We start from the raw sequence: 27955 nt of genomic DNA, 5'->3' as shown, positions 1-27955 counted from the left end.
TCCTTTTTTTTTGGGTAAGATTGAAGTTTCTTCATGTCTTCTCTTCCACTTCATTTAAATTTCCTTTAATTCATCATCTGAATAGCCAGCCCTGTTACAGAATAAGGTGACTTTTAACTTGTCACTTTAAAGGTCAAGTTTTAGGCAGTTTTAGGAGCTTAGCAACTTCCCTAGTATATAAACAGATTCTTAGCTATTTAAAGAAAATTCTATTCAAGTGGCAAATTTAGAGCCAAAAGACTAATTCAGAGTCCATGATTTGTGATGGTGCTTTAAACACATGCTTTATCTCCAAGGTTTTCTGCTCTTTTTTTCTCAGGATTATCTGGAAATAAGTTGACAGCTGTGACAGGTATAACATTTGCTTTATCCAACTGAAGAATTCCTCTGAAATATAAAAACAGAAATTAAATATTTCCTGTCTACAGTTTCATAGCAAGACAAGGCTACCTCAAGGATCTTTACACAGTATTCTCCCTTTTGTTACTTAAGTACCTGTCCAAGGAGGAGGTCTCTGGATTGGATCCAAGACCCGTTTTGCAAGTTCAGTATCATCCCAATCAAGATGTCAACAGAAGGTAGTTGTTTATGGAACTGATCAAGCTGATTCTGAAAGTTCACAAGGGAGTACAGCAAGAATAGCTGTAACATTTTTTAAAAAGAACAATGGAGGGGCGCCTGGGTGGCTCAGTGGGTTAAGCTGCTGCCTTCGGCTCAGGTCATGATCTCAGGGTCCTGGGATTGAGTCCCACATCGGGCTCTCTGCTCGGCGGGGAGCCTGCTTCCTCCTCTCTCTCTGCCTGCCTCTCTGCCTGCTTGTGATCTCTCTCTGTCAAATGAATAAAATCTTAAAAAAAAAAAAAGAACAATGGAGAGCAGAGATAGTTGCCTGGCTTTATTAAAGCAATACAGTAATTAAAACCGTGCTAGTGGCACAGCACGAGACAAAGCAGCGAAGAAGAGAGTCCAGAAATAAGATGAATGTATGTGGGAACTGCATTCACAGTAAGGTAGCATTCTGATTCACTGGGCAAATTACAACTGGAACAATGGCCTCTGTTTTGAAAGCAAAAACTAAATCATAACTAGCTTAACCTATACACAAGTGATGGTAAAAACCTAAGTTTTAAGAAAAGTAATTTTAAGATGGGAAAGGTATACTTAAGAAAAATTTAAAATCCTAAAAGACACAAAGGAAAGCCATGAATTGCTCTGAGCCTAAATTTAAAACTTTTGTATGATACCAGAAACAAGAGCAAAAGACAAATCGTAATCTGGGATTAAAAAAAAAAATTGTAATAAAACAAACCATAGGAGACTCTCAATCTCACAAAACAAACTGAGGGTTGCCGGAGGGAGAGGTGGTTGGGTTATAGACATTGGGGAAGATATGTGCTATGGTGAATGCTGTGAAGTGTAAACCTGGCAATTCACAGACCTGTACCCCTGGGGCTAATAATACATTATATGTTAATTAAAATTGTTTTTTAATTGTAATAGATATTATGTGTGTATAACAGATAAAGGAGCTCCCACATACCAATGATGATAGAAAACAAAAACAGGTAAAAGTTATAAACAGGCATGTCACAGGAGAAATACACAGCCAATTATCACAAAGATGCTAGACTCCACTAGACCTGGGCTAGTGAGGACACAAGGAAAAAGAAAAGGCAAGTTAAAATGAGACTATATTTTTGTCCACAGTAGCAAAAACAAAAAAGACTGCTGTCAGCTGTTGATAAGATACACATACTCTTTGACCCAGTAATTTCACTTTTAGGAATCTATCTCTGTAAATACACACGTGCCAAGAGATATGTGTACATTTAACAGGTACACGAGAGCATTACTGAAAAGAACATGAAACTGGAAGATACTGAATGTCTAGTGGAGGAGTGGTTACATGATGGTTTAGCTATGCTGGAAAACACTAGGCAGCCAGAAGGAGGACCAATAAGCAAATACACGTGCTGAGAGGAAAAGGTCTTAAGGCCGAAGTTCCCATATGCACCAAGACCCCTGGGGTGGCGCTGCAGACTCATGGGCCCTATAGACTGTTTTAGATTTTCAAGATTTCATTTGGAGGGTAGCTCACAGTTTCAACATCAGGTTGTACTACACATTCCTTTCAGTGAGGTCAGATCTTTGCAAAGCTGGACTTCGGCAGCTGTGATCAAAAGCAACACTATATAAAAGCTAGTGGTGGGGGCGCCTGGGTGGCTCAGTGGTTTGAGCTGCTGCCTTCGGCTTGGGTCATGATCTCAGGGTCCTGGGATCGAGTCCCACATCGGGCTCTCTGCTCAGCGGGGAGCCTGCTTCCCTCTCTCTCTCTCTGCCTACTTGTGATCTCTCTCTGTCAAATAAATAAATAAAATCTTTAAAAAAATAAATAAATAAAAGCTAGTGGTGGACAGGAAGTGAGGGTGGCAGTGTCCCATCTGATTCCAAGATAAGAGTTTTCTATAGGGCCCTAGAGGGCACACACAGCCCATTTGCAAATATACGTAAGAATGATATACATCTCTATGTAAATTAAGAAATAAAGGGGCGCCTGGCTGGCTCAGTTGGTGGAGCATGTGACTCTCGATCCTAGGGTCATGAGTTCAAGCCCCACATTGAGTGTAGAGACTATTTAAAATAAAAATCAAGCATTAAAAAGAAATAAAAATTTTTCTTTTAATTTTCATCTGGCCTTGATAAGGGGACCAAGGAAAAAATTACTGGCACACTGAGATAGTTATGTACCTGTTGTTAAGTGAATAAAGCAATGTGAGGGACAGTTAAGAATCTAGCGGATAAACAACCTTATTATTATAAACATAATACTTTTGTTTTACCCAAATGGGATCATACTGTTTACCATACATTTTTATCAATACACAGAATTTGGATAAAAGATGCACACCCTAAAAAACCATGATCACCTCTAGTTACAACAATTAAAAAACAGGGAAATGAAGAGGTATTTTAATTTATGCTCTTTGTATTTCTATATTGATGAAATATTTTACTACCAGAAAGTAACCTTAGTACAACTGCCATTGACGCAAGTATACTGCAAATCTGGTTTTTAATTTTACACTGTATCTCTTCCCACAGATATGCCCATAACAAAACATTTGGTAAAAGAACAATTAAAAAAAAAAGTGCAACATGGTTTTCTAGGCAGGTTTGCCTGAAAAGTTCAAAAAAGGTCCCAAGCTTCCTGGCAGTCAAAGGAAAAAGGAAGAAACTATTAAGTTCCAGAATTTTCATTTTCAGAAAGAAATGGGAAATGTGAATTCTTCAGGGGAAACCAAAGTAAAAAGTGGGAGAGAGACTAATATTTCTTTACTCCGCAGGCCGTTTGCTTGCATCATGGCCTTCTAACAAAGCCTCTAAGGTTTTAGTTCAATGTTACACATAAAGAAATGGGAGTTTCAAAGACCTTACGACAAGCAAGTAGAAAAGCAAATGTCTGAATTGAATCTTTTTTTCTTTCCTATAAATCCTAGGATTTTTCTAACATGGTACAATATAACTTAAGCCAAAAACTGTGATCATTTCTATCTACTGAAAATTATTTCTATTAAGACAACTAAAATGACTATTTAACTTATTAAATTTCTTTTCTTTTTTTCCTAAGTAAACTCCACTTCCAACATGGTGCTCCAACTTGCGACCCCAGGGATCAAGAGTAGCATGTTCCCGCAACTGAGCCAGCCAGCTGCCCATTGCTTGTTCAACTTGTAAAAATGCTAACAAAAAATTCACTTTTACATGTATAAAATAATTTCTTATGGTTAAAAAAAAACCATACAGGGGCACCTGGGTGGTTCAGTTGTTAAACGTCTGCCTTTGGCGCAGGTCATGATCCCAGGGATACCGGGATAGAGCCTGGTGTTGGGCTCCCTGCTCAGTGGGAGCCTGCTTCTCCCTCTCCCACTCCCCATGCTTGTGTTCCCTCTCTTGGTGTCTCTCTCTGTAATCTTAAAAAAAAAAAAAAAAGCCATCCAGAAAGGGAAACAAAGTATCTTTACCTCCACCTCCGTTCTCATTCCCACTCATTAGAAGTAACTTATTTTGTCATTTCAGAAGTTTCTTGTGCATTTATATACGCATAAACATAATACTTTTGTTTTACCCAAATGGGATGATATGCTACGCAGTGTTTTCCCCCACCTAATAGATTTTGGATTCTTTGCTTCTCAGCTGCACAGAATCCCACTGCACATGTGAATTGCTTGCTAGTCAGTTAAGCCACCATTGACAAACAGTTCAGAGGTTTCCTCTTTTGCTTTTGCTTTGTTACAAGCAATGCTGCACCAGTCTTCTAAAATCCACTTCATTGAAAATTGATACTTCGAGGTAGAAGGGCGCCTGGGTGGCTCAGTGGGTTAAGCCTCTGCCTTCAGCTCAGGTCATGATCTCAGGGTCCTGGGATGGAGCCCCACATTGGGCTCTCTGCTCAGCAGGGAGCCTGCTTCCCCCTCTCTCTCTGCCTGCCCCTCTGCCTATTTGTGATTTCTCTGTCAAATAAACAATTAAAATCTTTGAAAAAACAAACAGATAGATGGAGGTAGAAAATTATACATGGTGAAGCCCTTGTTTCACTTGTTAGTCTAACATTGCATTTTTCACTAAAATGCAATGTTTCCTTTCTCTCTCTAATAGGCTAAGATCTTAGAGGGTAGAGTTTGTCTTATTCACATCTGAATCCCCAAGACAACTGTCTTGTTCATGACAGATATCCAATAAATGTTTTAGTTTTGTTAAAGTTGGAAGACAAATGGGGCGCCTGGGTGACTCAGTGGGTTAAAGCCTCTGCCTTCGGCTCAGGTCATGATCTCGGGTCCTGGGATCGAGCCCCGCATCGGGCTCTCTGCTCAGTGGGGAGCCTGCTTCCCCCTCTCTCTCTGCCTGCCTCTCTGCCTACTTATGTTCTCTGGCAAATAAAAAAAAAAAAAAATCTTTAAAAGTTGGAAGACAAGCTACGAAAAAAGCAGACATCATTTTCCTTCTATCTCGTCTTATAGCCTTCCTAATATTTATATTTTGTACTCTAAAATACAGTAAATACAACTCGCTTTTTAATCATTAAAAACACTAATGCTGTTTTAAAATAATAACTACTGGGGTACCTGGGTGGCTTAGTCAGCTAAGCAGCTGCTTTCTACTCAGGTCATGATCCCCAGGCTCTGGGATCGAGCCCCATGTCAGGCTCTCTGCTCAGTGGGAGCCTGCTTCTCCCTCTCCCTCTGCCTGCTATTCTGCCTGCTTGTGCTCTTTCTCTCTCTCAAAAAAACAAGTAAATAAATAAAATCTTAAAAAAAAAATACTTACTTGTATTCACAAACTGGGAAGAGCATCTTTAAGATGGTTATTACCACAACTGCTCCTATAATTCCAACCACCATGACGTTCAGAAGCATAAAGAATACTGGAAAAACACTGCTCCAGAACCTACATAGATCTTTTCTGAATTTTTCCATCCATTGACACATCACCTAAAAGAGGAGCTTTGATTAGACAAGCCAAGTACCATCTGATCTCTAAGAGACTTTAAAAATTATGTTCTAGGTTTAAGCGATGATAAAATTCTGCATCTTGACTGTGATGCTGGTTACATGGGTGCCTACATTTATCAAAACTTACCTAACTGTACATTTTAAATGGGCACTATCTTATTTTAAAATATACCTTGATAAAATTATTTACAATTTAAAAAATTATGTTCTAGTAATACAGGCATAGGAATGTTACTTTGTTATCCTTTACAATTATTTATACTATTGTGTATAAATTAAGTGAAAGTTACTGCTAAATGGTAAGAGGTTCATCTAGTCTACACCAAATAGACCAAAGGCAACCATGGGTTTCTAATAGTTGGATGACAACAGCAGGAGAGAAAGACAAACATGTTAGTGGCTCTTGGCCCAGATGGGAGGTTCACTGGGCACAGAACACGTCAGAACAGACACTAAGGTGCACGGACAGGGAGGGAGGCATGTAGGCAGAGTGAGGATGCTGGCGTTCAGGAAGCAAAAAGGGGCCAGAGTTTCTACAACAACCCCAAGTAGGCAATCCCAACTGTCAGTGGGAACCTAAAAAAAAAGTCTTTGGAATCCTTTGGACCACAGATCTTGCTTACTTAAACAGAAATTATTTCAAGTAAGAGGCTGAGCTAATACATACGGAGGTATCAAGATACTCAGTGTGAACCCCGTATATATATCCTGGCAGCCGTATCACGCCCTTAGTAATATAGGAGTACTTACTAGGTGGAAATACATTCTTACATTTGTACCCAGTGTATTTAATCCTGGTAACAACTGCATGATTTTACAGATTAAAGCGGATGCCCCATTGCACAGATAAAGAAACTGAGGTTAGAGAGCCTAAGAACTTGTTCAAGATCACACAACTAGTACGTGGCAGGACCAGGATTCAAACCCACGCGGTCCGACTCTGGAAAGTACACCCTTCACCACGTGTGCTCGGTCACTGTGAAGATCCTGAGGGCCCTGGGCCTCTGTGTCTCTGTGTGTGTGTGTCTGTGTGTGCGTGCGAGCACACACACGTGTGCTCGAGACAGCAGTCGCAGAATCAATAAACAGGAATATGGGAATGACTCTGGAGCTGAAAATCCCCCCAGAATGATATCCAGGGACTTGATAATCATTATCTAACTGTACTATTAAATGGAACTTGAAAAGAAAATGGGAAAACCTGAAAGCCTCACACTGCAACAGTGAGGAGCCCACCCACTATTAACATTTCACACTCCCAGTCCTCGTGGTTTCCACCTCATCTGAAATGCTGTTTCCTTCTACAGAAGTCTGTAATAGAAAGATCCCGAATACCGGATGTACCTTGTAAGAAGACGGAGGCTCTGCTCTGAGAGGAGTCTCAGGTAGTTTGCCAGGGAAAGCGTCTTCATCTACGGTGGTTTCCACATTCCTGAGGAGATACTGGCTGGTGGTCTGCAGTGAGCTGACACCTTCTACTGAGAAAGAAGAGCCACGTCACCAAAACGCTAGATACACGCTAGTGTCTCTCTTCCTAGTTCTACTGTTACTATGCCAAACACATGTAGGATACTAAGAATATACTTTCCCATCCATAGGAGAAAAAAAATAACATTTCACTGTTCATGTTTAAATGCCAGAAAGGAGCCATAAACTCAGACAGTAAGAGGGAGCTACACCAGTTATGATTCTACCACACAGAACGCAGAAGTCCAATTTTCAGAAAGTTGCGTGTTTTGGTGGAAAAAAATGAATTCTTCTTTCTCTAAATGTAGCTAAATGATATTCTGATTGTGTATTTTGTGACGACTGCCCAGAGTAAGGGTAGCTATTTACCACAAAATGTCACTAAGCAGTCACCACTGATCACTTTTTGTTTTGATCACTTTCTATTAAGACTCAAGATAGGTTCCTGGAAGTTCTTAAATGTTATAAAGCATTTCTGAAAGAAGCCTACTTCCAAACATATTAACTATGATTAGAAAGCTATCCACTAAAGAAGTAATTTCCTTAATACCTTAAGTAACAGCCTTTCAAAGTACCTTTTTTGGAGAGGTTGGGAAGGGTAAATAAAATGTCGCTGTCTCGGGAAATAGAATACAGCATGCTTTCCTCCAAAGGTAGGGTGTAGTTTGAATGTCTGAGTATCGCCTGGTTCTTAACTAAAATATCAATTTCAGTAACATCCTTTTGTTGAGCCTAAGAAAGAAAAAAGAAACAATTACTCTTTATTTTAAATAATGGCACAACCCCATAAGAATCTAAAACTAACTTTTCCTCCTTTGTTGTATTTAACTAAAAAACTTATCCAGTTCACAATTACTCTGCATTCCCTGCACTCTGAGGCATTTAATTAGCAACTTTAATCTGAGTGTTTTAGCGTTCAGTATTAAAAGCTCGCTCTCTGTCCCATTTCATCTACTTAGCCAGGGGGAAATGTGGCAGAGCTATAAACCAAATTCAATCCCTTCAATCACTCTATTTACTAATGTTTATAATATTTTAAAGTGATATAAACATGTATGAATATAGTCATTTTTAAAAAAATTAAAGACTTCAAATGCTAAACAAATGTTAAAACAAGTAAAAAATTCTAAATGCTTGCAGACAGGCAACATCGGGGTAACATTCTTCCTTATCAAGTCAGAAATAATACAATAATGTAACACATGCATAATACCCAGCATAAATCTTTAGGGTTTAATTCCCAATTAATAATCATATTATCGTACCTGTTTTCCATCAATCTCTACTACCTCTTCTTGAATGACAATTAGTTGCAAACTGGAACCAGATGTCATAGGCCACTCATGAACTAAAATCCTTACACTGACAATTCCAAAATATTCTTTTTCCTCCACATTTTCCAGATTTCCATTCTTCACTATAAGAAAAAAAGTAGTGAAAGCTTTGAACAAAACAAATGCCACCAAATGTATTGCTGTGTTTGATTATTTTGATAACATTTACATGGAACAAGACAGTTACAGAACAATTTCTTTGGCTTTCTCAATCTCTGACTTCACTGATGTTACAGAATTTATGAAAATAAAGACAACTCGACAAATCCTCACCATGTCTACAGTTGCTGAAAAGGGAAAAATGCTCGATGGTCTTTAGACTACCACACTAGCAACATCATTCCTATTCCTTTACATAGTTTGTCAAGGAGGAACGAACAAGGCATAACTACTTACAAAGCAACCAGAAGACAGAGCTAATCCCATGTAATAGTAAAGTAAGTACATTCATCCATCCATTCACTCATCACAAACTCCAGGGATCTAGGGACCCCAAAGCAGTGAGGACACTAAGTTGTTTTCTCAATTCTTTCTCCAATAAGTGACCTGTTGCTGTTGGAGGGCAGGGATGAGGGAGAGGCTGGGACCACCCTGTAATTCCTCCCCACTAAGGGACAGAGGGGCAGGATCAGCTGCCGGCCAGACTCCTCTCTGGCGGAGAGCCTTCGAAACACAGCAGTGGAGAAGGGGCGTGACAGCTGCAGCTGGTCTACAGAGCCAGCGGTGACCTTCCGGAGGCAGAAAACACTACAGGAAAAGATAAATCAATATACATCAGTGAAACCAGTGGAAAAGGAGCATTTAGCTTCTCAAACGTTAGTCTCTCAAATGTTACCCTATGAGGATGGTCAGCCAAAAACAAACCCAGATGGATAGTCTGCATACAGATCCAGCTGTTTAAATTGATTCTATGCTCTTCCCTAAGGTCCTTAGGGCTCTTCCCTTTATCTGGAATGTTCTCTACTAGTCCCTCGCTTCTCATCCATTTTTAATAAACTCCTACTTAAGAGTTCTAGCTATTGTATCCCTGTATCTCTGAGTTCGTGCCTTTTTTTAAGCACTAACTTTCTTGCAGTGTAGCTCTTGGTTTATAAGCCTGTCTCCTTACTAGGCAGCCTTCCCCTGACAGTATGCGTCGGGTTCGATATTCTGGGGCTTTTATTCAGCAGTGATTCTATCCAGAATCAGACATACTTAATTTAAAATAAATATGCCATCATCAGTTACAAATACTATTCGAAACCAGTCTAGTGGTTCTAAATCCCAGTCTAGGGGTTCTAAATCCTAACTATGCATCAGAATCCACTGAGGAATAGTACAGATGCCCAAGCCTCATCCCAATCAATAAATCAAAATCTCTGGGGGGTACAGACTACCATTTCTAACTTTTGAAACAGGTACAGACATTTCCATTAAGAACCAAGTGACCTAACCTTTTAGTTCAACCTAAATCTTCACAAAACTGTTCCTCCTTTATTTCCCTGTTTCTGTAAATAAATCCACCCTCCTCCAAACTTGCAAGGACAGAAGTTAGGAGGTTACATTTGACTTCTGCACCCTCATTCTCTGTATCCAGTTAGTTGCTTCCTTCAGGCCACCCCAGGTCCAGTCTCTCTTATATTTCTCCCTTCCACCGGGGGTGGGTTTGGGGTGGGGGGGTGGAATATGTGGTTCAGTAACTACTCAACCAACATATGGTTACCTAACTATTCCCTTCTTCAATCCCCCTCCCTTCAAAGCATTCACACAGAGGAGCCCGATTAATCTTCTGTAACGAGTTCTGACTACACAGCTTCCTTGCTCAGACACCTCCAGCGGCATCCCTCTGACTAATTTGGTAGTTCTCTGAATGGTCCTTCTTCAGGCTCCTTCTGGGGGCACTTGCTGCTCTCTCATTCTGGTCTGCCTAACCTCCTTCCCTCCCCTCCTCTAAGGCTTCTATCTGTAAAACTTCCCCTCTCCTGTTGTCCATCTCTGCGTTTTCCCTGGTTGCCCATTGGTCCTGCTCACAAAACAGCATGCTTCTTGTCAGTGTATCTGTCTGCCCAAAGGCTGTGCACAAGGGCACAAGAGATTCAACAGAGGAGAAAATGCAGTCATATAAAGACACCAAGGTGGTGACTCTTCAGCCCCCAAATCTGGCACCCCTGCTGGAGAATAAAATAAAATTAAAAAGCACAAAAGCCCTTGATATTCTGACTTTCCTGACTATGGTAGGCAGCTTTAAAAAATGGCTCTCTACTTCCCTTGAGTCTGGCAATTCATGTCCTTGCGTTATTCCCTTCCACCAAGTATGGTCTGGACCCAGTCACTTGTTTCTAACAAATAGAATAAAGTAAATGTGACGGGAAGTCACTTCTGTGATTAGATTATAAAGGCTGCAGCTTCTGTCTTGTGAGGGTTCACTCTTGCTGGCGGCCTCCCTTGTCCTCCAGCCAATATAGCCAGCTGCCATCTCGTGAGATGCCCAACAGAGAGGTCTATGCGGCAAGGGAAGGAGGGAGGCCTCTGGCCAACCTCCTGCAAGGAATGGAGGCCTCAGTCCCACAGTTTTTTGTTTTTTTTTTAAATTTTATTTATTTATTTGACAGACAGAGATCACAAGTAGGCAGAGAGACAGGCAGAGAGAGAGGAAAGGAAGCAGGCTCCTGGCCAAGCAGAGAGCCTAATGCGGGGCTCGATCCCAGGGCCCTGGGATCATGACCTGAGCCAAAGGCAGAGGTTTTAACCCACTGAGCCACCCAGGCGCCCCTGGTCCCACAGTTCCAAATCCTGTCAACAGCCGTGAGTGAGCTAGGAAGCAGATCTTCCCCAGCAAAGCCTTGAGAGGACTACAACCTTACAGGACAGCCAGATGTCCCAGGTAGGCCAAGCTAAGATTCTTGACCTACAGGAACCAAGAGACTGTTGTCGCCTACTAAGTTTAGAACTAAACTGTTACAGAGGGCAGCTGGGTCACACCCAGTGGCAAATTCCTAATGCATATGCCATCAATGGAATTACTACTTAAACCACCAACAGCACTTCTTTTCCTAGCTATGAAGAATTAGCTTGTTGTATACTAACCTTCTCACTGAGAGCCACCAGAAAAGATGTAAAAAAAGAAACACTCATATACACTCAAAACCCACATCTGTCTAGAGGCAGCAGAGAGCTAAAAAGTCAGCCAGCGCCCCCACAAGACATTTACAGATTCTCAACCTTGACAGCTAGAGAAGCTGCAAAGCTCATTAGGAAGTAAGGACTCAGAGGCAGAGAAGCTGAACAGAGCTGAATGGGCAGATTTGGGCAGTCCCATGCAGAGGGGCATAAAATAAAGGTTATGGCTACAAGATCCTAGAGAGAAGGGAAGAACAGAAGTAAGCGAACATTCTATGCAGTCTTCTCCTGCAGAAACATGTGCTGATTAGTACGTCGGTGGGCCAAGAAACCAAGCCTCTAAGACACTAAGAAGCTAAGCAGAACCCTGGCAGGCTTATGACAGTGGAGTGTGAGGCCCATACAACAGGGGGCCCTCCTAATCACCTCCAGTTGTCACTCGGGACCTACGATGAGCTTCACCTGGGGCAAAACAGTTAATAAGAAATAGACTAAGCCTCACAGAGATAAGAACCCAGCCTTCAGTCAGCCCAATCCTCGACTTAAAAATTATGGTATTTTGCCCCTTATTATCATGACTGCCAGGGGTTAAAGTCAATCCTCTCTGGAGTAAGATAATAATATCTGGAGACTTTATAACTTTTTGTACACAATATCAAAAATAATACATACGTTGAAGGAGAAGGATCAAAAGAAAACACAGATCCAGAGGGGCTCAAAAAATTAGACTGGGCAGATTTTAATTTTAAAGTTAGGGATGGCTGGGTGGCTCAGTTGGTTAAGCGTCTGCCTTCAGCTCAGGTCGTGATGATCCCAGCGTCCTAGGATCAAGTCCTGGATCAGGACTCAGCAGGGAGCCTGCCTCTCCCTCTGCCTGTGGCTCTCTCTCTCTGACAAATAAAAAAATAAAATCTTTAAAAAAAGAAAGTAAATCTTACTTTAAATAATAAAGTTACTGAAAGTAATAGGTTCAAGAAAATAGATGATAGTGGCGCCTGGGTGGCTGAGTCAGTGAAGCGTCTGCCTTAGGCTCAGGTCATGATCTCAGGGTCCTGAGATCGAGCCCCCGCGTCAGGCTCCCTGCTAGGTAGGGAGTCTGCTTCTCCTTCGGCCCCTCCCCCTGCTCGTGCTCTCTCTCAAACAAATCAAATCTAAAAAAAAAAAAAAAAAAAAGAAAGGAAGGAAGGAAAAGAAATAATGGGTGCCTGGGTGGTGCAGTGGGTTGGGCACCCAACTCTTGGTTTCAGCTCAGGTGGTGATCTCATGGTCGTGGGATCCAGCCCCCAGCGTTGGGCTCCTATACAGCGCAGTCTGCTTGAGACTCTCTCCCGCGTCCCTCTGCCCCTCAGACCAGGAACCCCCCCCACCCCGCCCACCGCCCCGTTGCTCATGCACACTCTAAAATAAAGAAATAATCTTTAAATAAAAGAAAATATGTGATAAAATGAATAATTTCACCAGGTAAGTGCAAGCTACTAAAAGCAAAATTAAAAATACAAAATTAGGGCGCCTGGGTGGTTCAGTGGGTTAAGCCTCTGCCTTCGACTCAGGTCATGATCTCAGGGTTCTGGGATGAGCCCTGCATCAGGCTCTCTGCTCAGCGGAGAGCCTGCTTCCCCCCTCTCCCTCTGTCTGCCTCTCTGCCTACTTGTGATTTCTGTCAAGTGAATAAATTAAAAAATCTAGAAAAAATATATATATAAAATTTTTTTAAAAATCGGTGGGTGCGGGGAGAGTTGGGCCAATATCTGGGGCCTGAGCAGGAGATGGAAAACAAAAGAAAAAAGAAAAAAAAATTTTTAAAGAATAAAATGGACATCCTAGAAGTCCAGTAAATGAAAATAACTCAATTAGGCAGAGCTAATGAATTAGTGTGCGGAGAGAATGAAAAGAAAAAAAGGATAGAAAAAAACAGAAAACAGTATAAAATTTATATGGAACTTTATGAGAAGAGTCAAACATACATGTAAATGAAAAGCAAGAAGGGAATAACAAAGAGGACTTTTGGTACTTTTTGAAAAGATAATGCTCAAAAATTTTCCCAAAAAGACAGGAAGTCACAGATTAAAGAACTCTACACTTGGGCACATCACAGTAAAACTACTGAAAACCAAAGACTAAGAAAAAAATATTAAAGGCAACCAGGAAAACAAAACAAAACCTTATTATCCATCCTAGAGCAATGAGCCTCAACAGAAACTCCAGAAGTGAGAAGACCATGAAACTGGTCTTTAAAATGCTAACCTATGAAGTTCTATCCTCTGTTTTCCCATCCAGTAAAAAGATCCTCCTAAAATGCAGGCAAAGTAAAGATGTTTTCAAATAAAAGCTCACATAGTTCATGGCTAACAAATCTGCACTAAGGGGATTTCTTGATCCCCTACTAAGGGGAATTTTTTAGGCAGGGGAAAAATGAGCCCTGATGGGAACATGAAACACATATACACTAAGTGAGCGTGGGTTTTTTTTTTTTTTTTTTTTTTAATTTATTTGACAGACAGAGATCACAAGTAGGCAGAGAGGCTGGCTGGAGGCGGGGGCGGGGGGGGGGGAGAAGCAGGCTCCCCGCTGAGCAGAGAGCCCGATGTGGGACTCGATCCCAGGACCCCAGGATCATGACACGAGCCGAAGGCAGCAGCCTAACCCACTGAGCCACCCAGGCACCCTGAGTGTGGGTTTTGAGTTTTGAGTGTACATGTGTGTGTTTCTTGTTCCCCTTCTTCATTTCTTCATTCAGGAAGGAATGAAGAGCGATGGAAAGGGCAACCATTGAGGTAAACATAAGTGATTACTGGACTACAGAAATAATAAGAACAATCACATTGCATAATCAGGGGCATGATGCATAATATTAAGATTTAAGAACACAAAGAGTTAAAATGTATGACAGTAACAGCAAAAATGCAGAAAGGGAATAAATGGAGTTTCCATGTTCTGAGGTTCTTGCTTTGTTTGAGAAGTGATAAAAATACTAGTTTATTGATCTCAGAGGTAACCATTAAAAGAACAGGAAAATAATATAAAACCAACAAGACAGAGGGAAATGATGAAAGAAAAAATAAAAAACCCAGAAGAGGGCCAAAAGGAGAAGAAAAAGGGACATGGAATAGGTGGGACACAAACAGGAAACAAATGATTCAGATTAAAGATTTAAATTTAAAAAAAGATTTAAATCCAAATATATTAGTTATAACATTAATATAAATAAATCAAAATCCCAAATAAAAGACGGATTGACAAACTGATTTAAAATAAGACCCATCAGTATATGCTGCTTATTAGAGATTCACTTGAATTGTAAGGACCCAGAAAGACTGAAAAAAAATGGAAAGATACCACACAACAATGCATCTTCCTCCCACCTGCCAGGCCAAAAAGCAATTGCTGTTAAAATAATATAGATAAAGTTGACTTAAAGGTAAAAGTATCACTAGAGATAAAGACATTTTATAATGATAAAAAAGTCAACCTACAAGGAAGACATACCACTTCAAATCTGTATGCATTTGGTAATATTGTGTCAAAAGATAGAAAGCAAAAATTGACACAGCTGGGAGAACAGACAAATCTACATAGTGGAGATTTAACGTACATTCTCAGTAAATGACAGAGCAAACAAATGAACAAAAATCAGTACTTCCCTAACAGACTGAACAACACAACTAACAAAAAATTTCACCCAACGTATGTAGAACATCATATTCAAGTAATTATATGATGTACTTTCTTTTCAAGGACACCTGGACATCACCATTTCCTAAAACTGACTATCTTGCTAAGCAAGTCTCTGATTTCAGGGGTTAAAATTATACACCATGCACCTCTGATGACAGAGGTGGAAACAGTAAAAAGTTCCAAAATATTTAGGAATTAAGCACTGTAACTTCTAAATGACCCACAGGACAAGGAACTCTCACTACAAATAACTGGAAAACACTGTGAGCCGAGTGACTATAAAAGTACGTAACAAATTAAGTACAAAATACAATTATTTAGAGAAAAATGTACTGCCTTAAATGCATATATTAAAACAGGCAGTAAGACTACTGTACATATTTCTCATACTCCTTATTTCCTTCAAATACTGTGGTACAACATAACATATCTGCTTGTCTTTAAACAACCCAAGATTTTAAAAGATTAAAAAAATATTATCTGGACATAAGGGTAGAAGCAACCAGAGAATTAGAGCAACAATTCATTTTTCTCTTTATTTTCTCCCAACTGTGATAAGTACTCCTTCAAGATTTTGCCTCTTACTTGTAAATCTCCACTTATTACCCCTCTTTATATTCTTACATTAGTATCAACCAACCAGAAATGCAGCTCCGGACAACGACAATCTCATGGGAAAAAAATGTGAATATGCCAGGAATAACCAAAATAAAGTAGGATTTGAATTTTAAACACATTAGTATTATTATACACTGCAGTAATGATGTATATTATTAATTTAAAATGAAAATACATCACAAAAAAACCCGTGTTTCACAAATTTAGTATTACTAAAAACAGAACAATTATGGAAATAATTCAGTAGTACTCACCTATCAAAGTCTGACAGCTTATTCGGGTTACACCACTATTTACAGGGAAGTCATTTACATATACCTGTCCACTCTCATAGGTTATGTTAAGAACAACCTTAAAATAAAGCAGCATATACATTAATTCCAATGGTGTATAAATGATGACAAATTCTTCATGTCAAAAATACATTATCTAGGGCGCCTGGGTGGCTCAGTGGGTTAAGCCGCTGCCTTCGGCTCAGGTCATGATCTCGGGATCCTGGGATCGAGTCCCGCATCGGGTTCTCTGCTCGGCAGAGGTCCTGCTTCCCTCTCTCTCTCTCTGCCTGCCTCTCCATCTACTTGTGATCTCTCTCTGTCAAATAAATAAATAAAATCTTTAAAAAAAAAAAATACATTATCTAACTAAATTAGATGTGCAGGGAAAAGTAACAGAGGCTACCTACTACTTAGCTCAGTGATACTAAAACAAAATCAAAAGGAGACAAACCTGTTCTTTGGATACCTCCCCATCATCTTTCAGGGTAGTTACGTTAATTCTGATGTTGTCCTGCAAAACATACACGAAGTGGATAGGTATGCATTCCACCAAGTAAGAATAGCTCAATTCTTTTTCTTTTCCCCTCAACTATATTTAGTATCATCACTCAAAACATCAAAAGAACATTTTTTTAAACCCAGCATTTTTATTTTCACAGCCTTTATTATGCCCTTATTCACAATTCCACCTTCTCCTAATCTGTATTTTTTCCACTTCATTATGAAATGTCACATTTATAAGCATATAATATGCAAACTTAACACTCATGTACCTACTACCTAGGTTAAAAACCAGAGTATCGTCTACACCTTTTAAGTCTCCTGCGTGACCTTCTCTGTCCTGTTCCCCTCCTTCCCCTCCATTTTCATCATTTCTTGCTTGTCTTTATGGTTTTATTGTGCTTGTCTCTCTCCAAACAATATGTTGTTTAGTTTTATCTGTTTCTAGGCTTTATGTAAGTGGAACAATTTTGTATGGATTCTTCTGGAACATTTTTTACTTAAAACTTTCGATGCATGCAGCTGAAGACATTTATTTACAGTGCTGTGTAAAAGCCCATCATATGATTACCAATTTACTTATTTGTTCCACTATCCATGGACATTTGAGTCGTTTCCAACAGTCTCATTTTCATAAACAAAACTGCTCTAAACCTTCTTCTTCTTTTTAAGATTTCATTTTAATTTATTTATTCGACAGAGAGAGAGAGACAGCAAGAGAGGGAACACAAGCAGGGGGAATGGGAGAGGGAGAAGCAGGCTTCCCGCTGAGCAGGGAGCCGGATATGATGTGGGGCTCAATCCCAGCACGTGGGATCAAGACCTGAGCTGAAGACAGACACTTGCCATCTAAGCCACTCAGGCACCCCCTTTTCTTTTTTCTTTTTTTTTTTTTTTCCTAGTAATCTCTACACTCAACGTGAGGCTCAAATTTAAAGGCCACGTGTTCCTACGACAGCCAGCCAGGCACCCCTGCTCTAACTCCTCTGAAATAGGACCCCTTGTGCCCGTGGACAAGTATGTACTGTTCACAATCCTTGAGAGGCACTAAATGCTCAAAAGCAGTTACTCAAATATTTAAGTTTATTAATGACATGCTTTCTATTTAATTTTTTTATTTTTTTTCAGCATAACAGTGTTCATTATTTTTGTACCACACCCAGTGCTCCATGCAATCTGTGCCCTCTACAATACCCACCACCTGGTGCCCCCAACCTCCCACCCCCCACCCCTTCAAAATTCTCAGATCGTTTTTCAGAGTCCATAGTCTCTCATGGTTCACCTCCCCTTCCAATTTCCCTCAACTCCCTTCTCCTCTCCATCTCCCCTTGTCCTCCATGCTATTTGTTATGCTCCACAAATAAGTGAAACCATATGATAATTGACTCTCTCTGCTTGACTTATTTCACTCAGCATAATCTCTTCCAGTCCCGTCCATGTTGCTACAAAACTTGGGGATTCATCCTTTCTTTCTTTTTTTTTTTTTTTTTTTTTTTTACAGCTTTATAAACATATATTTTTATCCCCAGGGGTACAGGTCTGCAAATCGCCAGGTTTACACACTTCACAACACTAACCATAGCACATACCCTCCCCGATATCCATAACCCCACCCCCTCTCCCAACCCCCTCCCCCCATCAACCCTCAGTTTGTTTTGTGAGATTAAGAGTCACTTATGCTTTGTCTCCCTCCCAATCCCATCTTGTTTCATTTACTCTTCTCCTACCCCCTCGACCCCCCATGTTGCATCTCCTCTCCCTCATATCAGGGAGATCATATGATAGTTGTCTTTCTCCGATTGACTTATTTCGCTAAGCATGATACCCTCTAGTTCCATCCACGTCGTCGCAAATGGCAAGATTTCATTTCTTTTGATGGCTGCATAGTATTCCATTGTGTAAATATACCACATCTTCTTTATCCATTCGTCTGTAGATGGACATCTAGGTTCTTTCCATAGTTTGGCTATTGTAGACATTGCTGCTATAAACATTCGGGTGCATGTGCCCCTTCGGATCACTATGTTTGTATCTTTAGGGTAAATACCCAGCAGTGCAATTGCTGGGTCATAGGGTAGTTCTATTTTCAACATTTTGAGGAACCTCCATGCTCTTTTCCAGAGTGGTTGCACCAGCTTGCATTCCCACCAACAGTGTAGGAGGGTTCCCCTTTCTCCGCATCCTCGCCAGCATCTGTCATTTCCTGACTTGTTAATTTTAGCCATTCTGACTGGTGTGAGGTGATATCTCATGGTGGTTTTGATTTGTATTTCCCTGATGCCGAGTGATATGGAGCACTTTTTCATGTGTCTGTTGGCCATCTGGATGTCTTCTTTGCAGAAATGTCTGTTCATGTCCTCTGCCCATTTCTTGATTGGATTATTTGTTCTTTGGGTGTTGAGTTTGCTAAGTTCTTTATAGATTTTGGACACTAGCCCTTTATCTGATATGTCATTTGCAAATATCTTCTCCCATTCTGTCAGTTGTCTTTTGGTTTTGTTCACTGTTTCCTTTGCTGTGCAAAAGCTTTTGATCTTGATAAAATCCCAAAAGTTCATTTTTGCCCTTGCTTCCCTTGCCTTTGGTGATGTTCCTAGGAAGATGTTGCTGCGGCTGACGTCGAAGAGGTTGCTGCCTGTGTTCTCCTCGAGGATTTTGATGGATTCCTTTCTCACATTGAGATCCTTCATCCATTTTGAGTCTATTTTCGTGTGTGGTGTAAGGAAATGATCCAATTTCATTTTTCTGCATGTGGCTGTCCAATTTTCCCAACACCATTTATTGAAGAGGCTGTCTTTGTTCCATTGGACATTCTTTCCTGCTTTGTCGAAGATGAGTTGACCATAGAGTTGAGGGTCCATTTCTGGGCTCTCTATTCTGTTCCATTGATCTATGTGTCTGTTTCTGTGCCAGTACCATGCTGTCTTGATGATGACAGCTTTGTAATAGAGCTTGAAGTCCGGAATTGTGATGCCACCAACTTTGGCTTTCTTTTTCAATATTCCTTTGGCTATTCGAGGTCTTTTCTGGTTCCATATAAATTTTAGGATGATTTGTTCCATTTCTTTGAAAAAAATGGATGGTACTTTGATAGGAATTGCATTAAATGTGTAGATTGCTTTAGGTAGCATAGACATTTTCACAATATTTATTCTTCCAATCCAGGAGCATGGAACATTTTTCCATTTCTTTGTGTCTTCCTCAATTTCTTTCATGAGTACTTTATAGTTTTCTGAGTATAGATTCTTAGTCTCTTTGGTTAGGTTTATTCCTAGGTATCTTATAGTTTTGGGTGCAATTGTAAATGGGATGGACTCCTTAATTTCTCTTTCTTCTGTCTTGTTGTTGGTGTAGAGAAATGCAACTGATTTCTGTGCATTGATTTTATATCCTGACACTTGACTGAATTCCTGTACAAGTTCTAGCAGTTTTGGAGTGGAGTCTTTTGGGTTTTCCACATAGAGTACCATATCATCTGCAAAGAGTGATAGTTTGACTTCTTCTTTGCCGATTTGGATGCCTTTAATTTCCTTTTGTTGTCTGATTGCTGAGGCTAGGACTTCTAGTACTATGTTGAATAGCAGTGGTGATAACGGACATCCCTGCCGTGTTCCTGACCTTAGCGGAAAAGCTTTCAGTTTTTCTCCATTGAGAATGATATTTGCGGTGGGTTTTTCATAGATGGCTTTGATAATATTGAGGTATGTGCCGTCTATCCCTACACTTTGAAGAGTTTTGATCAGGAAGGGATGCTGTACTTTGTCAAATGCTTTTTCAGCATCTATGGAGAGTATCATATGGTTCTTGTTCTTTCTTTTATTAATGTGTTGTATCACATTGATTGATTTGCGGATGTTGAACCAGCCTTGCAGCCCTGGAATAAATCCCACTTGGTCGTGGTGAATAATCCTTTTAACGTACTGTTGAATCCTATTGGCTAGTATTTTGGCGAGAATTTTTGCATCTGTGTTCATCAAGGATATTGGTCTGTAGTTCTCTTTTTTGTTGGGATCCTTGTCTGGTTTTGGGATCAAGGTGATGCTGGCCTCATAAAATGAGTTTGGAAGTTTTCCTTCTGTTGCTATTTTTTGGAACAGTTTCAGGAGAATAGGAATTAGTTCTTCTTTAAATGTTTGGTAGAATTCCCCCGGGAAGCCATCTGGCCCTGGGCTTTTGTTTGTTTGGAGATTTTTGATGACTGTTTCAATCTCCTTACTGGTTATGGGTCTGTTCAGGCTTTCTATTTCTTCCTGGTTCAGTTGTGGTAGTTTATATGTCTCTAGGAATGCATCCATTTCTTCCAGATTGTCAAATTTGTTGCCGTAGAGTTGCTCATAGTATGTTCTTATAATTGTCTGTATTTCTTTGGTGTTCGTTGTGATCTCTCCTCTTTCATTCATGATTTTATTTATTTGGGTCCTCTCTCTTTTCTTTTTGATAAGTCTGGCCAGGGGTTTATCAATCTTATTAATTCTTTCAAAGAACCAGCTCCTAGTTTCGTTGATTTGTTCTATTGTTTTTTTGGTTTCTATTTCATTGATTTCTGCTCTGATCTTTATGATTTCTCTTCTCCTGCTGGGTTTAGGGTTTCTTTCTTGTTCTTTCTCCAGCTCCTTTAGGTGTAGGGTTAGGTTGTGTACCTGAGACCTTTCTTGTTTCTTGAGAAAGGCTTGTATCGCTATATATTTTCCTCTCAGGACTGCCTTTGTTGTGTCCCACAGATTCTGAACTGTTGTGTTTTCATTATCATTTGTTTCCATAAATTTCTTCAATTCTTCTTTGATTTCCTGGTTGACCCATTCATTCTTTAGAAGGATGCTGTTTAGTCTCCATGTATTTGGGTTCTTTCCAAATTTCCTCTTGTTATTGAGTTCTAGCTTTAGAGCATTGTGGTCTGAAAATATGCAGGGAATGATCCCAATCTTTTGATACCGGTTGAGACTTGATTTAGGACCAAGAATGTGATCTATTCTGGAGAACGTTCCATGTGCACTAGAGAAGAATGTGTATTCTGTTGCTTTGGGATGAAATGTTCTGAATATATCTGTGATGTCCATCTGGTCCAGTGTGTCATTTAAGGCCTTGATTTCCTTGTTGATCTTTTGCTTGGATGATCTGTCCATTTCAGTGAGGGGAGTGTTAAAATCCCCTACTATGATTGTATTCTTGTCGATGTGTTTCTTTGATTTTGTTATTAATTGGTTTATATAGTTGGCTGCTCCCACGTTAGGGGCATAGATATTTAAAATTGTTAGATCTTCTTGTTGGACAGTTCCTTTGAGTATGATATAGTGTCCTTCCTCATCTCTTATTATAATCTTTGGCTTAAAATCTAATTGATCTGATATAAGGATTGCCACTCCTGCTTTCTTCTGATGTCCATTAGCATGGTAAATTCTTTTCCACCCCCTCACTTTAAACCTGGAGGTGTCTTCGAGTGTAAGATGAGTTTCTTGTAGGCAACATATAGATGGTTTTTGTTTTTTTATCCATTCTGATACCCTGTGTCTTTTGATTGGGGCATTTAGCCCATTAACATTCAGGGTAAGTATTGAGAGATATGAATTTAGTGCCATTGTATTGCCTGTAAGGTGACTGTTATTGTATATTGTCTCTGTTTCTTTCTGATCTACTACTTTGAGGGTCTCTCTTTGCTTAGAGGACCCCTTTCAATATTTCCTGTAGAGCTGGTTTGGTATTTGCAAATTCTTTCAGTTTTTGTTTGTCCTGGAAGCTTTTAATCTCTCCGTCTATTTTCAATGATAGCCTAGCTGGATATAGTATTCTTGGCTGCATGTTTTTCTCATTTAGTACTCTGAATATATCATGCCAGCTCTTTCTGGCCTGCCAGGTCTCTGTGGATAAGTCTGCTGCCAATCGAATATTTTTACCATTGTACGTTACAGACTTCTTTTCCCGGGCTGCTTTCAGGATCTTTTCTTTGTCACTAAGACTTGTCAATTTTACTATTAGGTGACGGGGTGTAGACCTATTCTTATTGATTTTGAGGGGGGTTCTCTGAACCTCCTGGATTTTGATGCTTGTTCCCTTTGCCATATTGGGGAAATTCTCTCCAATAATTCTCTCCAATATACCTTCTGCTCCCCTCTCTGTTTCCTCTTCTTCTGGAATCCCAATTATTCTAATGTTGTTTCGTCTTATGGTGTCACTTATCTCTCGAATTCTCCCCTCGTGGTCCAGTAGCTGTTTGTCCCTCTTTTGCTCAGCTTCTTTATTCTCTGTCATTTGGTCTTCTATATCGCTAATTCTTTCTTCTGCCTCATTTATCCTAGCAGTGAGAGCCTCCATTTTTGATTGCACCTCATTAATAGCTTTTTTGATTTCAACTTGGTTAGATTTTAGTTCTTTTATTTCTCCAGAAAGGGCTTTTATATCTCCCGAGAGGGTTGCTTTAATATCTTCCATGCCTTTTTCAAGCCCGGCTAGAACCTTGAGAATCATCATTCTGAACTCTATATCTGACATATTACCAATGTCTGTATTGATTAGGTCCCTAGCCTTTGGTATTGCCTCTTGTTCTTTTTTTTGTTGTGAATTTTTCCGCCTTGTCATTTTGTCCAGATAAGAGTTTATGAAGGAGCAAGTAAAATACTAAAAGGGTGGCAACAACCCCAGGAAAATATGCTTTAGCCAAATCAGAAGAGTTCCTGAATTGTGAGGGGGGAGAAAGGGGATAAAAAGGGGTTCAGAAAGAAAGAAAAAAAAACTATTAAAAAAAAGAAAGCCGATAAAGAAAAAAATATAAAAAGAGGAAAAAATATATATATATTAGATAAACTATTTAAAAAACGTTAAAAAAAAGAAAATGGTAAAAGTTAAAAAAAATTTAGCAGAAGAAGAGAAAAAGAAAAAAAAATTGAAAAAGAAAAAAAAAATTAAATTAACTGCAAGGCTAAAAAATCATGGGGAGAAAGCCATGAGTTCCGTGCTTTGCTTTCTTCTCCTCTGGAATTCCGCCGTTCTCCTTGGTAGGTGAACTTGGTCCTGGCTGGGTTTCCTGTAGATCTTCTGGGGGAGGGGCCCGTTGTAGTGATTCTCAAGCGTCTTTGCCCCAGGCGGAGCTGCACCGCCCTTACCCGGGGCCGCGCTGAGTCATCCGCTCGGGTTTGCTTTCGGGAGCTTTTGTTCCCTGAGCGCTTTCCGTAGAGTCCGGAGGACGGGAATAAAGATGGCGGCCTCCCGGTGTCCGGCCCGGAGGAGCCGAGAGCCCGGGGCCCCACTCCTCAGTGCGCCCTCAGAGAACAGCGCCCAATGACTCCCTTCACCCTGGCCTCCGGCCGCGCTCCGAGCTGACCGAGCCCGCGACCGGTTCCAGGCAACCCTGAGCTGAGAGTCACTCCTCGGCTCTGTCTCTGCAGCCGGCTTCCCCGTTCTAATACCGGTAAGCTCTGCGACACTGAGACACCCCCGATCCTTCTGCGACCCTGCGGGACCTGAGGCCGCGCTTACTCCGCCTGGGCTTCACCCCAGTTAAGCCTCTGGAGCGATGTCCCTCAGCGGAACAGACTTTTAAAAGTCCTGATTTTGCTCCGTTGCTCCGCCGCTCGCCGGGAGCCGGCCCCTCCCCCCGCGGTCTATCTTCCCGTCGCTTTGGATTCACTTCTCCGCCAGTCCTACCTTGCAGAAAGTGGTTGATTTTCTGTTTCTGGAATTGCTGTTCTTCTTCTCTTCAATCTCCCATGGATTTGTAGGTGTTTGCAATCTTTAGATAAGCTATTTAGCTGATCTCCCGCTACCCGAAGTAGTCTCAGCCTGCTACTTCTCCGCCATCTTGACTCCTCCTCCTTCCAATGACATGCTTTCTAAAGAGAAGAAAGCACTATTTTAATAAGTATTCACCAATACTCACAGGGTTCACAATTTGTCATTTGAAAAACAAATCCTTCCCTAAGTTGACTCACAGTTAGACACTGTTATCTAGAATAAAAAATATTTTTTTCCAGGGGGTATTCTTTGAAAATAGGAAAATTATTCATAATCAAAATAATATACAAGAGTATCTCTTGGCACCATGACTATCTCTAATACTTTATACACTTCCAACAAATGAGAGAATGAGACTGAAGCACCTGTATGAGGTTGACGTGATTCTACTCAAGGAACAGGACTCTAGCATGGAAAGTCCATACCATACATTTGGTACACTTGCCAACCTACGTGGGGGCCTACGAAGCTTCAGAACCAGCCTGGCTTTCTCCGGGTCCATCCTAATCTAGAACTAAGCATGGGCCAGAACCAATTACACTCATCTCTAGAACAAACCAACACTCAGTAAGTCATCAAACTGATGGTTATAGTTTTTGTGTTCTAATTCCAGCCAAAAATTCCTCTTTTCAAACTAGAGGATCCATCAACTATACACTCTATTGTTCTTCTAACAGCCCAGGGAGAACCCTCCAATGATAGTATTCTAAGGAACCTTTTCATAGCTTCTGCCTTTCAGTAGTGAACATACACTATATTGTTAGTAATTTACTGCACTTACATAGATCACTCGCCTAGTAAAATCTGGGGTTTGTAAAAGACAATTAACAGACACTATCCTGCTGTATTTTGCCAGAACCAAATTCAATTAAATTTTTTAGTCTTCTGAATGATTTCATTTCAGAGGTGAACTGGGTCCCTTACTGCCTTCTGAGCCCAAGTTCAGAGATAGGTCCTATTTCTTGCTCTGAGAACCTCTGACTGAACTGGAAGTTCAAGCTTGTGAGCCAGGATGGCAGAGACTTAAAGAGTGGGTGACTTAAAGAGTGGGTGGCAGAACTGAAGTTTCTACCCACCCATTTTCAATTCTTCCTCTACTTCCTTCACTCACAAGATGCCCAGCTGGTACACATAGCTTCCTAAGGACAAAGGTAATAGATACCTCATTTAAAATAAATGAATTAAGTCTCAGGGAAATATACGAAATAAATATTTACACATATAAGAAAGTATGTGTCCTCTGGATGCCTCTCCTTGGTGACAAAACTATTTTAATATTAGAAGCATGTACTACAAAAATTTGCATTATTTTACAATCTGTGTAACCTCAACTTCTAACAATTGCACATGTAAACAAAACAGAAAAATGCCTATAATCCAGTAGCTCAGCATACTGAGGGGATATGGAGAGAATTTTCCTAACTTTCAGTTTTCTTACATTCACATCACGTTAGATACAAAAAATGAACAGATGAGCAGATACATGATAAAGCATAAAGTATAATAAAATGTTAACGGTGGCCAAAGTTTGTGCTATTCAATATGGTACATACCCAATAACCACATGTGGCTATTTACATTTAATTAAAATTAAAATTTAAAAACTCAGTTCCTCAGTCGCCCTGGTCAGCCACATTTCAAGCACTCACTAACCACAGTAGTCTAGTGGCGACTGTAATGGACAGAGCAAACACCATCATTATACTGAAGTCTACTGGACAGACCTCATCTAATCTGGTGACCACCACAACATTCTTTCAAATGTTCTGTATATTTGACATAGGGTTGCTTGGGTGGCTCAGTCGGTTAAGGATCAAACTCGGTCTCAGCTAAGGTCTTGATCTCAGGGTCTTGAGTTAAAGTCCTCCTGCACTGGGGCTTAAACATTAAAAAAGGAAAAAGAAAGGAAGGAAAATTAAAAAACTAAAACATTGAACAATTTAGATCAAGAAGCTTCAGTTTCCCATATAAACATTTCCAAGGAATGCGATTCTCCCTCTCCCTGCTCAGCATTCTTTCATCTATGAAATTCTGAGTTTAGATCTGGACTTTCCAAAAGTGGAAGGATGGCATAAAAAGGAAGAACTAAAATGATGAGCTCACTAAGCTCAAAGCGCAATGTACTTTCAGCTTGCAGTCAAAATGCATTTTTCTCAGACTATATGGGGACAGACTTAAGTATCCTTGGATTCACAAGGGACTAGGATGAAGCTTTAAAATTTGGAAAACAGGGGCGCCTGGGTAGCTCAGTGGGTTAAAGCCTCTGCCTTCCGCTCAGGTCATGGTCTCAGGGTCCTGGAATCGAGTCCTGAATCGGGCTCTCCAGTCAGCGGAGAGCTTACTTCCCCCTTACTCTCTGCCTACTTGTGATCTCTGTCTGTCAAATGAATAAATAAAATCTTTTAAAAAATGGGAAAAAAATTTGGAAAACAGTGGAATTCCAGAACCTTAAGAATCTTTTCATTTTTATTTGGTGTCTTGGTGCTCAGCAATCACATTCATATTTTGACCAGTTGCACTGTGATCCATATAGAATTTCATATACAAGTGGTTCTTAGGGCTTGCATTGTTGTGCCTTCCCGAAATGCCCCAGCAGAACTGAAAGTGAGATATGCTCGTTATTTTTCTTCTCAGAGAGAAAATAATGTCATTCAAAGTAAAAAAAAAAAATTTTTTTTGAAGTGATATTTATGCTGTAAGTCACCCCTGAATTTAGAGTATTCAAGTCTTGAGCAGTAAGAAAAAGTATACCTATATTGTTTCTTATTCTGGAAAAAATCCCATTTTAAAATCTTCAAGCTTTTCCCAACCATACATTCAATCGATGAACGGCAAATACTGGTTTATTTCAACATGACTGCCCCGAGAAAGCGAGAAAAACCAACCACCCTCCAGTACAAGGGCGCAGTGGTTATCCAATTTCAGCTGCTTCACAATCAACCTGGGGGGCTTACCGACACAGATTACTGGGCCCTACCCGCAAAGCATGGGATTAGTGAGTTTCCAGCCTGCTCCCAGCGGAGGCTGGTGCGTCTGGGACCCGGAGTAGGCGCACCCCGGAGCCCTGAACGCCGCGGGGAAGGCAGTGCTTCCCGCCGCCGCAGGAGCAGACAGGTGGCCTGGAATCGCTCTTGTCCTCTCTCCCAGCCACTTCGACGTTTCCCAAACACTGCGCAGCCCCAGGGCCGGCTCTACCCCGGGAAGGCGCCATTACAAAAGGCTGGGAGCCCTTGTGATCGCGTACTTTCGACGGCAAAATCCCCTCCGGCTAGCAACGGTTGGGACTGCCCTGAGAATCCCCAAGTTTCGCGGCACTGGGCTTAACCACACATTAAGTAACCCTTTTCGCTCTCTCGCTGCCGTTTCCCAGGCTGCCCCCATTTCCTTGGATGCTTCTCCCCACTCCTCTCTTGGACGCCCGGACTCCTTCCCCTGGCCTGCCGGCCGGTGGCAAAAAGCGTCGATGCTGACACCGACGTCCTACCGCTCCGGCCCGGGCCTCCCCGGAGGATCCGTGCGAAGGAGCGGCCGAGGCGCGCCCGCCCTGCCCTACCTGCGGGGCTTGGGGCCGCAGTGGCAGCTCCTGGGTAGCTGTCCTCAGCCACCCGGCGGCCGGCAGCGCCGCGAGCAGGAGTAGCCGGAGGGCAAACGACACCGGCGGGGAGCCCTCCATTTTGGACAGGCCAGCGGCGGCGGACGGCCGGGAGCTGAGGGCCGTGCCAGCCCGAGGGGCGGGGCGGGGCGAGGCTAC

The 27955-nt window shown here is 41.0% G+C and overlaps 1 protein-coding gene across 2 annotated transcripts; it reads right to left on the bottom strand.

Moving 5' to 3' along the window:
• Positions 1–13: 13 nt before the first annotated feature.
• GINM1 (glycosylated integral membrane protein 1) lies at positions 14–27955 on the bottom strand. 2 transcript variants are annotated; one of them, XM_047732169.1, is made up of 8 exons: positions 27758–27955; positions 16430–16489; positions 15958–16054; positions 8243–8394; positions 7553–7709; positions 6855–6985; positions 5326–5489; positions 14–387 (listed from the first exon to the last, which is right to left on the bottom strand). In XM_047732169.1, exons 1-8 carry the CDS (start codon positions 27875–27877, stop codon positions 273–275), a joined length of 996 nt encoding a protein of 331 aa, XP_047588125.1. In that variant the 5' UTR covers positions 27878–27955; the 3' UTR covers positions 14–272. The 2 variants fall into 2 exon arrangements, with proteins under 2 accessions (XP_047588125.1, XP_047588124.1); XM_047732168.1 differs by having other exon boundaries at positions 6855–6988; positions 27758–27954.

Source organism: Lutra lutra, chromosome 6 (genome assembly GCF_902655055.1).
Source record: "Lutra lutra chromosome 6, mLutLut1.2, whole genome shotgun sequence".
Lineage (NCBI taxonomy): Eukaryota > Metazoa > Chordata > Mammalia > Carnivora > Mustelidae > Lutra > Lutra lutra.
This window is presented reverse-complemented; position numbering and strand designations above follow the sequence as displayed.